Genomic DNA, 13,916 nt, shown 5'->3' with positions numbered 1-13,916 from the left:
AGATATTAAGCTTAAATTTAATAAAGTATATATTAGTTTCCTGTCTATAATACTACTTAATTAATATATTAATATACTTAGTCTAAGCACTCCTAAAAAGAAACTTAAAATCTTATAAAAACTTTTATTCCCTGATATACTATATAATCTAGAAATCTATCTTAATTTTACTAGATAATTTTATAATTATATAAGTAATATACTCACTATACTAAATGTTATGGGAACTCCGCTGGAGCCCTACTATCAACTCTGCCTAAGGCATCGTTCCTAAGATGTTGGCCTCAGGCATCAGGGATCACGTGTTCACCCCTGTTGGCCATGTCAGAACTCCAACAGCCCCTGTATCCTGGTTCTTCAGCTATTCCATCGTGTATCTAGTACGCAACTAGCTCGCTTCGGGCCTTGCCCATAACATTTGGAATAGCTCTTCACTGGTTAAGGAAGGACAGCAAGGGGACCTACTGTCCAGAAGAGATGATGAATATGAATATTGACATACAGGAAGAAGGGGAGGACTCCCTTGCCCGACAAGTCCGAGAGCTCCAAGCCCAGATTGCTCAGCAACAAGCTCAACATACAAGACAGATAGAAGAGCTAGAGACAAGAATTCGGAATATACAGACCTCCCCACAATCCTCTACCAGCCCGCCTTCCCAGCCGGTACAGCAGCCGCTATCTCCAGAGCAAGCCAACTCACCACAAGAGCCCGCTCGCCAACAGAAGACCCCTCCCCGAACCATGGCTCGGCCCCGCCCGATCCACCCCGATGTGGAACTATATAATGGGGAAAATAAAAATGACTATCTCTCATTTGAACTCAAGTTATATACCAAGTTTGAAACAGACCAGGATACATACCCTACAGAGACTTCAAAGACTGCATACGCGTTTAGCAGGCTGTCTGGACAAGCCAGCCGTCGGATGTTACCATGGTTGAACAAGCACCGGGGTACTGGGTATACATATAACTCCTTTGTGGCGGAAATAAGGAAGTCATTTGGGGACCCGGACCTCCAACGCAGGTCACTGAACCGGGTAAATAATATCAAGCAAGGGAAACGGAACTTTGAGGAGTTCTTAAGGGAATTTGAGGAAGTTCTACTGAATGCTGGAGGGTTTTCTTGGGCAGATGAGGTTAAAATATCCCTGCTTGACTCTGCGCTGAACCGCCAGCTGGTACAAGGGATGGTAGGGAGAGACCCTGCAGAGACATACGACAGTTACTGTGAACAACTCCGGCGAGTCAGCAATGATCTAGACCGATTAAACAGGATGGACCGGCGGCGGAACTTTATCCATCCATCAGTTACCCCCAACCCTCGACCTCCTCAAAGTGAGGCAATGGATTGGCAACCCTCGCCAGCTATCGGGGGTGTCAACCGAGGAAACCAACAAAGCACTGAGACCAGAAGGCGTGCCCGGTGGGTCTCAGCTGATGAGCTCCAGAAGCGCAAGGATAATAGAGCATGCCTACGCTGTGGTGCTTCTAGTCACTTTGTCCAGAAGTGTCCCTACGCGCCTGCACGCCGGCCTGTTGTTGTAGCTGTGACAGCCCCAGACCTTGAGTCAGAAGAGGAAGAGATATCAGATGAAGAATCGGGAAAAGCATAGCCTCTGTACAAAGCCGCGCACAGAGGCCATTAATCAGAACACCTCAACTGGAATGGAAGAATTTCGAGAGATCGCGCATGCACTCTGACCCTTTTCTACTAGATGTTATAGTAGGCCAGGTAGGAGTTGCTACCACAATGATAGACACTGGATGCCTTACCTATGGGGCTGTAAGTGAGGTATTTGTGAATAAACATGGGCTACACACACTTCAGATCAACCCTGTGCCTATTAAAGGCATTGGTGGATCAAAATATGTGTCGCGAGTATTACAAACAAGGATTGATGTTGGTACACATACTGAACATGGTGCACACTTTTATGTGATACCAGGGAGCCTGCTAGGAGTAGACCTCATGCTGGGCCTCCCCTGGATAAAACAACATGATGGGCGACTGGAACCGAAACGGGGGAGATTATACCTCCGCTCCACAGGCGCTCGACTGAAGAATACTGTTCTACATAAGCCTAAGAGGCTAGGGATAGTTGAAATCAGTGCAGCTGCAGTACAGTGCCATATCCGCCGACAGAAGAAGAAGCCTGGGACTGCTGCTCAAATATTTAGCGCCACACTGCAGGATATTGATAAGGCACTAAGGATAAAAGAGAAACCTGACCCACAGAAGACACTACCTCCTCAATACCATGAGTTCCTATCTCTGTTTGAACCGAACAATGCCAGTACTCTGCCACCCCACCGAGGACCAGGGATGGATCACAGTATTGAACTCATTAAGCAGCCAGATGGGAAAGATCCGGAAGTCCCATGGGGGCCTCTTTATAACATGTCAAGGGAAGAGCTGATTGTACTTCGGAAGGAACTTACAGAACTACTTGATAAGAACTTTATCCGTGTTAGTAGCTCGTCTGCTGCTGCCCCTGTGTTATTTGTTAAGAAGCCTGGTGGCGGTCTGAGGTTCTGTGTGGATTACCGAGCATTGAACGCCTTGACCAGGAAGGACCGATACCCCCTGCCACTGATCCGTGAGACATTGAACCAAGTTGGACGAGCAAAGTGGTTCACTAAGCTTGATGTATCCGCCGCTTTCCATAAGATTCGAATTACCAAAGGCCAGGAATGGCTGACAGCATTCCGGACACGGTATGGACTGTTTGAATGGCTTGTCACCCCCTTTGGATTGGCCAACGCTCCGAGTACCTTCCAGAAATATATAAACTGGGCACTACGGGAGTACCTGGATGAGTTCTGCTCTGCCTATCTTGATGATGTGCTTATCTTTACGGATGGATCATTAGATCAACATCGTAAACATGTCTATAAGACTCTTAACAAGCTACAAGAGGCAGGACTATACCTGGATATCAAGAAATACGAGTTTGAATGTACCAAAACCAAGTACTTAGGGTTCGTGATAGAAGCTGGGAAGGGAGTGGCCATGGACCCTGAGAAGGTTGAAGCTATTCAGGGCTGGGAAGCCCCTACAACAGTCCGTGGAGTCAGGAGCTTCCTGGGATTTGCAAACTTCTATCGACAGTTTATCCCTAAGTTCTCCCAATTAACCAAACCACTCACTGACCTGACACATAAGGGAATGGCTTATCAGTGGACTAAAGAACATCAGCAATGTTTCCAACAACTCAAGGATCTGTTTATACAGGGACCAGTGCTTGCCCCCTTTAATCCAACATATAGAACAGTGGTAGAGACAGACTCGTCAGGTTATTGCTCAGGGGGGACTCTGTCACAATACCATCCTGATGGACAACTCCACCCATGCGCCTACTTCTCAAAGCGTCATGCCCCTGCTGAATGCAATTATGAGATTCATGATAAGGAACTGCTGGCTGTTATCCGCTGCCTAGAGGCATGGGATGCAGAACTCCGGTCTATCCCATTCTTCAAGGTAATCACAGACCACAAGAACCTGGAATACTTCTACTCACCCCGGAAGCTCACTGAAAGACACGTGAGATGGAGCCTGTTCCTGTCTAAATTCAACTTCTCATTTGAATACCGCAAAGGAAGTGCAAACACCCAAGCCGACGCCCTATCAAGAAGAGATCAGGATATGCCACAAGATAACTCTGATGAACGTATCCAATCCCGAACCTTCCAACTGCTAAAGGCTGGACACCAGCCAAAGAATATCTTGGCGCCAATGATAAACCCCGAGTTGATTGACCTATGGGTAGAAGCAAGGAATCATGATGCTACCTACCAGGAAGTAGTACAGATCCTGGAGAAGGGTGAAGCTAGAAACCTTCCATCACCGCTGAAACTACAGGTTTCCCTTAGTGAATGTAATATCAACCACCAAGGCTATATCAACTACCGCAACAGAACCTGGGTACCAGAACATGAACCGCTAAGAACCCATCTTATTAAACAAGCACACGACTCGATACTTACAGGCCACCCTGGGCGGAACGAGACATATGCACTGATCAGCCGTGAATACTATTGGCCAAACATGTCAAGTGATATTAAACGTTACCTCCGGAATTGTGATGTATGTGGACGAGCAAAAGCCTGGAGAGATAGAAGAAATGGGTTACTGAAACCACTACCTGTTCCTGACCAGCCTTGGCGAGACATCTCATTGGATTTCATCACTGATTTACCTGAGAGTGAAGGATGCTCAACCCTCCTAGTAATTACCGACCGACTTACCCGGGGTGTGATCCTGGAACCAATGAGCTCTACCACAGCTGAGGATCTTGCATGTGTGCTTATCCGTTCACTTATTCGACACCATGGAATCCCCCGGTCAATGGTATCAGATCGAGGAAGCCAGTTCATAAGCCAGACTTGGTCACGCATATGTCAGCTACTAAAGATTAAACGACTCCTCTCCACAGCCTATCACCCCCAAACAGATGGATCTACAGAACGCGTTAATAGTAGTGTTGAGACATACCTCAGGATCTATGTGTGTCATGGCCAGGATAACTGGCATAATCTGCTACCTATAGCAGAATATGTCCTGAACACACGCACGTCTACAGCAACTGGAATGTCCCCCTTCTTCTTAAGCCATGGGTACAACCCATCACCGTTCGAGACCATGGCAGACCAAGCAGCAACCCTGTCCCAGGAGAATGAAACAAGAGGAAGCCCTGTTCAGATTGCAGATTCCGTTGTACAGAAGTTGAAGGAAGCTGTGCAATGGGCGAACGTATCCCTCTCCTTCACACAACAAGAGTCAGAACGACAAGCTAATAGGAGGCGCTCCCCTGCACCAATATATAAAAAGGATGACCTTGTTTGGCTGAACCTGAAGAATATGCGCACTGACCGGCCATGCAAGAAGTTAGATTGGAAGAACGCCAAGTACCGTGTATTGGAAGTCAAGGGAACTCATACTGTTAAGCTTGATGTTCCTAAAGGAATCCATCCAGTGTTCCATGTTGATCTTATTCGACCAGCAGGGCATGATAAGCTCCCGTCACAGCATCAAGATGAGAGTCTTCCTCCAGCAATCCAGATAGATGGTGAGGATGAGTATATGGTAGAATCAATCTTGGATAAGGCCCTTATTCGAAGAGGAAGAAATGGATCAGCAATACGGAAGGGAAGGGGCCTGAAGTGGCATTACCTTGTGAAATGGTCGGGATATTCAAACCCGACCTGGGAACCTGTTGAAGCGCTGGAAGACACAGTTGCTGCTGAGACATGGGAGACCAAGCACCCTGTTAGTATAGAGGGAGAGATGTCGGCTAACAAGCCTGCTATAAGGGCATGACATGCTCTTATAACACAGCCAATAGCCAGTTCATTCTAGGTTAAGCTGCCTTCCCATGCTTGGGTTCCAAGCATGGTACAGGCGGAACCATGGAGTCCAGGAAACAGTGCAGTTCGGAACGCCCAAATAGAAAAGAGAAAAGTTGCTTACTCCTAAAACGCTGCAGCGCTTTCGGCGAACCGAATACGGCCGCGCAGGCCCCGAAACCACCCCTCAGGGACGCCAGTTGCCTGGGACCAGTGGTCCCAAAGCGCTAGGAGCGCCTGAAGGAGCTCCCTCACAAGGTGAGGGGGGAGAGCGTTGAAATCGGCTTGCTGGGAGTAGACAGTGAGGCCGTAGAGGGCCAGGAGATCAGAAAGTTGGTCAAAACTAACCATCATGAATGATGCCTACAGGAGAGAATAGCTACGCGTGGGAAGGAAGTCATGACCTTAAATAATACTGGATTTCAACACTAGCCTAAGGCAAGGCTGGGATTGAGCAAGTTATGGAAGGTGCAGGTGAGGGGAGCTGTGTTAGATATGGTGAATATAGGTCAGCGCCTGAATCCCGCTTGTGTTACTTCCCCCGAGCACATATCGCTGAAACAGGAAGGAGGGGGGGGGTATTGTTATGGGAACTCCGCTGGAGCCCTACTATCAACTCTGCCTAAGGCATCGTTCCTAAGATGTTGGCCTCAGGCATCAGGGATCACGTGTTCACCCCTGTTGGCCATGTCAGAACTCCAACAGCCCCTGTATCCTGGTTCTTCAGCTATTCCATCGTGTATCTAGTACGCAACTAGCTCGCTTCGGGCCTTGCCCATAACACTAAATCCTTAAAAAAATAAAAAATATTACTACTTTATAATAATCTTAGTAAGGATTCTATTTATTAAAATTATATATTAAAAACCTTTCTAGTTTAACTAACTATTAAGAAATAAACTACTTTTAAATATTTATAAAAAACTATTATAAACTTTTTTTTTTTACTTATTTTAATATTAATTATTAATTATATATAAATTTTAATACTTTAAAATTTAGTATAGGTGCTATAGTATTCTATACTAAGCCTAATTTTAAATATATCTTAATATTAATACCCCCTACGCGAGCTTTAGTTTAACTAGTATTATTCTTATCTAAATTAATTACTAATACTAAAAAGTATTATTAGTCTATAAAATTAAAAGTATTTTATCTAGTCTAGATACTATATAAGATTTATTATTTAGTTAAAGCTAGCTAAATATCTACTATTATCTATACTAATTATATATTTATAGTTAGTATTATAAAATAAATATTATTTAATATTATTACTTTAGAGAAACTGAATCTTTATCTAGTCTAAGTATTATAATATATTTAATAATTCTGATTAGAAGTCTACTATAAATTAGGAAAGTAAAATATTATAACTAATATATTATCTTACCTATCTAGTATAGTAGCTATTAAAAAAAATCTTAATCTTAATTATTTTATTATTAATATTTACTATATTAGTTCTACTATTAAGCTAAGTAATAAATTTAAAATTTATATTTAAAATAAATACTTCTCTAATAACCATACTATACTTATATAGAAAGTATTATACTTAAATCCTAATACTAAACTACTCTATTATAAAGAAAATAGCTTATTTTATCTACTAAAGAAGAATACTAATTCTCTAGTATATAATATTATTAAAAAACCTTAGTTTTATCTACTTTATTTAATAGTATAAGAGCTTTTTAAGATAATTTATAATAATTATAAATATTAAAGTATTAAAAAATACTTATATATTATATAAGGATTTATATTTTATAAGGACTACTAACTACTCTATAAATATATTAATTATTATTTAGTATACCTGAAAAATAAATCTTACTATTATAAATTATATAGATTATTATAATCTATTATAGTCTAACTAGTACCCTTTAATATAATTATAATTAATTTTATTATTTACTTACCTAAATATAACTAATATAATATGCTCATGATTATAGTTAATAAATTTATAAAAATAGTTATTCTTATTTCTAGTAATACTGAGTAGTCTACTACTTAATAAAAATATATAATAGTCTAATATTTTATATTCTATAATTAAAAAATCTTATAATACTTTATTTTAGATAGAGACCCCTAGTTTATAAATAACTTCTAAAAAAAGATAATTAATATAATATAATATTAATAGTACTATTCTATAATATATTATCTATAGAATAATAAACAGATTAAATAAATAATTTAAATAATTAGTATTATATTATACTATACTTCTATACTTAATTTTACTAACTAGTCTGTATAGCTATTCTATATTATAAATACTTTAAATACCTCGCTATTTATTTCTACTAGAGAAATATCTTTAAAGTTACTTTTTAGTATTAATCTATACTAACTATAGAACTTACTAAAATATATTTATTATTAAGACTTTAATACTTATTTAGATACTAAAGAAGTATTATCTTTTACTATTATATATATAAAATATCTCTATAATTAAGAATATTAATTAATTAAATTTTATATTAGTAATATTATATTTATTTATCTATACTAAGATTATTACTTACCAGCTGTAAATATCTACTATAAGTTATCTTAGCAGTATATTAGTCTCTTTAAGATACTTAAATATATTAAATATCTTATTTATTACCTAGAACTACTAGAAAAGTTCTATATATATCTAGTATTTTCTGTTGCCTAATTAGAACTAGTAACTCGTGCGAAGTATAATATTAATAGAAATCTTATTAGTAATAATACTAACTCTACTACAGACCCCTTTAACTACTAGCCTGATTAACCTGACCCTGTTTTTAACAAGTACTTTCCTGAAGATACTGATTAATATAATATAGACAGGATTCTTAATAAATATATAGTTTATTTTAATTAAAGCTATATAGAATTTATATAGTACCTTATTTAATAAAAAAGATTTAGTACTAAATATAATAAATAGATATGACGTAATTATCTTAACAGCTATAAGAAACTTATTAATGAATTTAAAGAATATATTCAGTAATTCCTACTACCAGAACTTATTTACCTTTTTTTATATTTATTTAATCTAATAAGGACGCCGGTTTTATTATACCCTCTATATTATTACAAGCTTATCTTACCAACTCCTCTGGTTATTACTGCTACTGTTTTCCAGACGCTTCGCGTTACTGGTCTTTATGGTCAACCGTACGGTTCCCGTCTGTTATGGCTTCTTGCTAGTTCTTCGCCTAGTTTCTGCATTACACTACTAATTCATGACTTATCAAAACGTCAACTTGCTACAATAAGAGCTTTTTAAGATAATTTATAATAACTATAAATATTAAGATATTAAAAAATATCTATATATTATATAAGAATTTATATTTTATAAAGATTACTAATTACTTTATAAATATATTAGCTACTATCTAATATACTTAAAAAATAAGTCTTATTATTATAAATTACATAGATTACTATAACTTATTACTGTCCAGCCTATATTTTTTAATATAATTATAATTAACTTTATTATATACCTATCTAAATATAATAAATTTAATATACTTATAGTTATAATTAATAAATTTATAAAAATAGTTATTCTTATATCTAGTAATAATAAATAGTCTACTATTTAATAGAAATATATAATAGCCTAATACTTTATATTTTATAATTAAGGAATCTTATACTATTTTATCTTAAATAGAGACCTATAATTTGCTAGTAAATTCTAGAAAGAAATAATTAATATAATATAATATTAGTAGTATTATTTAACAGTATACTATTCTTAAAGTAATAGCTAAATAGAATATATTATTTAGATAATTAATATAATATTATACTATATTTATATATTAGATTTTACTAACTAGCTTATATAACTATTATATATTATAAATACTTTAAATACTTTACTATCTGTTTCTACTAATAAAATATTTTTAAAGTTACTCTTTAGTATTAATTTATATTAATTATAAAATCTACTAAAGTATATCTACTATTAAGACTTTAATACTTATCTAGATATTAAAGAAGTATTATTTTTTATAGTTATATATATAAAGTATCTCTATAATTAAGAATACTAACTAATTAAATTCTATATTAATAATATTATATTTATTTATTTATATTAAGATTACTACTTATTTATAGTAAATATATATTATAAGTTATTCTAATAGTATACTAGTTTCTTTAAAATACTAAAATATATTAGATATCTTATATACTATCTAAAGTTACTAAAAAAGTTTTATATATATCTTATATTTTCTATTACTTAATTAGAACCTGTAACTTATATAAAATATAATATTAATAAAAACTTTATTAATAATAATATTAATTTTACTATTAATTTTTTTAACTACTAGCCCAGCCAGCTTAATACTGTTATTAATAAATATTATTCTAAAGATTTTAATTATTAAGAAGTTAATAAAATACTTAATAAATATATTATTTATTTAGATTAAAATTATTTTAAATTTATGTAATACCTTATTCACTAGAAAAAATATAAAACTAAATATAACTAGTAAATATATATTAATTACCCAGATAACTATAAGAAGTTAATTAATAAATTTAAAAAATATTTTTAGTAATTATCTTATTTTATTTATAACTATTTATTTATATCTATATATTATATTTATCTTAACTTAAACTTTTTTTTATACTATATTAATAAGAATACTGGTTTTATTATATTCTCTATATTATTATAAACTTATCTTACTATTATTCTTAAACCCTACCGGTTATTAGTGATACTATTCTTCTAGATAGTCTGTATTATTAATCTTTATAATCTACCGTACGGTTCCCGTCTTCTGTAGCTTCATTCTAGTTCCTCGTTTAGTTTCTCAACTAATTTTACTAATTCATGACATATCGAAACGTCAACTTGCTACATGTATATTTATAAAAGTTTTTACTTACTAGTAAAGACTTTATATTATATTTAATAATAAATTAATTATTAGTAATTAAGAATTAGCTAGTAAGGTCTTAATATATAGATATCTAATAAATAATAGGTTTATATACATTAAAATAGTTAATAAAAGCTTTATTTTTATATTAATTAAAAGATATATCTATCTTAATATTATATCTAATTATAAATATATTATTATTTATTATATTAATTACTTAATAGCTGAGCTTATTTACTTACTATTAAATTTTTATATTTTAATAATAATCTTAAAAGACTAAAGAAACTAAGCCTAAATCTATTTAATTATAATCTTAAAAATATATATTAAAATCTTTAATTTAATTTAAATTATAAATACAGGTATTATATAAAATATATTTTATTTTAATAAATACTTTTATAAGTATTTTAAATAATAATAAATTTAAAAATAAAAAATATCTATATCTTAACTTATTTAAATTATTAAATAAGTAAGAAATACTATTTAATAATATATATATATTACTAAATAATATTACTATCTATTATAAATAAAATAAATCTTTAACTAAATAATATTAATATGTAATTAATTAATTTAATATTTAGGCTAATCTAGATAGTTTTAATATTAAAATAATTAATATTTTTAAAGATTAATAAATAAAGATCTTTATAAAAAATAATTAAAAATAATATTTATTTTAATTTTATATTTACCGCGTGGGTCTTATTAATAAAATAATAATTAATAAAATCTTTAATCTTCTCTATAATTTAAATAAAATAAAAATTATAATTAATTATATTTTTATTAGATTTTTTATATTTATTATCTAATATATTATTATTAGTTTATAAATTAATAAAGTAAAATAAAAAAACTACATTATAATTAATTTATATAAAATAAATAAAGAATTAAACCCTAATTATTATTTTATATTTAATATTAAATATATTTATTATTATATAAATTTATTTTATTTATTAAAGCTTATATTAATAATATTATAATTACTTTAAAAATCTTAGAAAAATACTTTAAATATTTAATACTAGGATTTAGTTATTTATAATATATAAATATTAAATTAAAATTTATAAAAGTATTTATTAGCTTTTCTTCTATACAGCTTCTTAAATAATATATTAATATTTTAAAATTAATAATTTTTATTAAAAAATTTAAAGTTATACTAGTACTAGAGTTTCTATATATTTTAAAAAATCTTAAATATTATATAAGTTTTATTAGTTAGTTTTACTACTATATTAAATACTTTATAGTATATATTAATTTATTTAAGTATATAAAATATTATTTCTTAAAAAAGTATCTTATAAAAAATAAATAAGATAAAAATATATAAAGATTATTTATTTAATTAATTCTAATCTTATAAAAGGTACTATATTTAATAATTTATAAATTTAATTTAAAAAATTATAATTTTTATATAATTTTAATCTATCTATTATATTTTATATTAATTTAGATATTTTTAATAAAGATTATAAAGTTATAATATACTATATTAATAATATTAATAATTATATATATAATAATCTTTTAATATTATTTTTTAGAATATATATATACTCTATTCTATTTCTAAGCTAAGTATTTATTAAAGATAAGTAGTTATACTAGTCTACTAAATTAGAAATATCTTATTTAATCTAGATACTATATAAGATTTAATATATAATTAAATTAATAAAATAAATTATTATTTATACTGATTATATTTTTGTTATTAGTATTTTAAAGTAATTATCTATATAAATTATTACTTTAAAAAATCTAAATCTATACTTAATATATACTAGTTAGATTATTTAATAATTCTAGTTAATAGTATTCTATAAGTCTAATTATACTAATATTATACTAGATATTCTATTTTGATTATTATATACTAGTTAATGTCGCAAGATGGGCGATCTAGTGAATTAGTAAAGTATTGAATTGGTTTAATCAACAGGATCCGGGAAGCGGAGTTAAAGCTATTTAACCGGAATAATATAAGTCCGCCGGTATGTAAATATAATAAATAATAAGAGGTCTTTAGTATATATTAATAGATAATAACTAATTATATTATAATAATAGGATTAAATAAGAAAACTCTATATTCTTATAAATATATATTAACTTAAGCAGGAAATAAGAAATAATATATATATAAAATAATAACTAGTAGTAATAATAAATCTTTTTTATTTAATTATTTTTTAAGTATTTCTTATATTTAGTAATTATTTCTTTAATACTAGTAAGATCTTATTCTAATATTTATTAATTTTTATTAGTACTATAACCAGCCTAATATACTAGATATTATATAAAATAAATATAATTTTAGTTTTAATAAATAAACTATTTATTAATAATCTTCTTAATTTTCTAATATTTATTATCTTTAGGATAATAATTATTAATAATATATTCTAGTTTAATATAATATTATCAATAAAGATCTTTACTAGGATTTAGAGTAGATTTTAATTAAATAATAGATATAATAAAGTATATCTTTTAATTAATATTAAAGTCTTATTTAAATATATATTTTAAAGTATTCTAGAGTATATATAACTTTATATTAAATAGTAATTTATATAGACTTATTTTAATAAATAAGCTTTATATTTTATTAATAATTATAATAATAGTAAATATTTAGCTTAGCTAGAATAAATCTTATATATAAATATAATAGAATATAATTTTAACTTATTAAATTATATATTTAGTTTACTTATCTAATTATAGATAGTAGGCAGTAGAGTAGTACTAGTTAATACTAAAAATTTTACTAAATAAATCTTTTCGGAAACTTAATATAAAATAAATATCTTAATTAGAAATAAAGCCTCTTAGTAGTCCTTAATTATAAAAATAAAAGTAATCTATAAAAATAATATTCTATATAAAAATAGTTTATATAAAGGACCTAAAAACTAGACTAATATATTTAATAAATTTATTAATAAGTACTAGTATTATATTAAGGCTTTATTTATTATTAATAGTTTCTGAAATATATCTGTTAATAGTAAAGCTATTATATAAGAGATATATAATAAAATTTATAAAAATTAGATTAAATAGTACTAGAGCAGGTAGAATAGACTGTAATAATCTATAAAATAAATAATAATAAGTATTATTCTCTAAATATATTAGATAATAACTAATATATTTATATAGTAACTTTTAATCTTTATAAAATATAATTCTATATAAAATATATATATAATTATTAATATCTTAGTAACTATATTTATTATAAATTATAATAAATATCTTAGTAGTTATAATATAAGATATATAAAGCTAGAATTCTTAAATAATAAATAAATATTTTTTAATATTATCTAGAATATTATATTTATATATATAAAGTAAACTATTTTTAAGAATATAAAATAAAAAGCTAGTATTATTATTATTTTATAATACTTTAATTATAGTAGTAGCTTAAGTATTAAATAAATAATCTTCTTATAGACACAGCTTAAAGTTTTTAGATAACTAAATATTAGAAAATAATAGATTAATAAGAATAGGGTAATTAATAAAGTATTTAATATTTTAGTTAATTTAATTATTAGAGAGTTTTATATATTTAGAAATAATAAACTTAGTAT

The 13,916-nt window shown here is 29.5% G+C and overlaps 1 protein-coding gene across 1 annotated transcript; it reads left to right on the top strand.

Moving 5' to 3' along the window:
* Positions 1–1,691: 1,691 nt before the first annotated feature.
* On the top strand, positions 1,692–5,318 carry APUU_50293A (uncharacterized protein; the record flags this gene model as incomplete). Its single annotated transcript, XM_041705275.1, has 1 exon — positions 1,692–5,318. The coding sequence occupies one exon, from the start codon at positions 1,692–1,694 to the stop codon at positions 5,316–5,318; it is 3,627 nt and encodes a 1,208-aa protein (XP_041557776.1).
* Positions 5,319–13,916: the final 8,598 nt, after the last annotated feature.

The sequence above is a fragment of the Aspergillus puulaauensis genome, chromosome 5, assembly GCF_016861865.1.
Source record: "Aspergillus puulaauensis MK2 DNA, chromosome 5, nearly complete sequence".
NCBI lineage: Eukaryota > Fungi > Ascomycota > Eurotiomycetes > Eurotiales > Aspergillaceae > Aspergillus > Aspergillus puulaauensis.
Note: the sequence above shows the minus strand (reverse complement) of the source record. Positions and strands in the feature narration are given on the sequence as shown.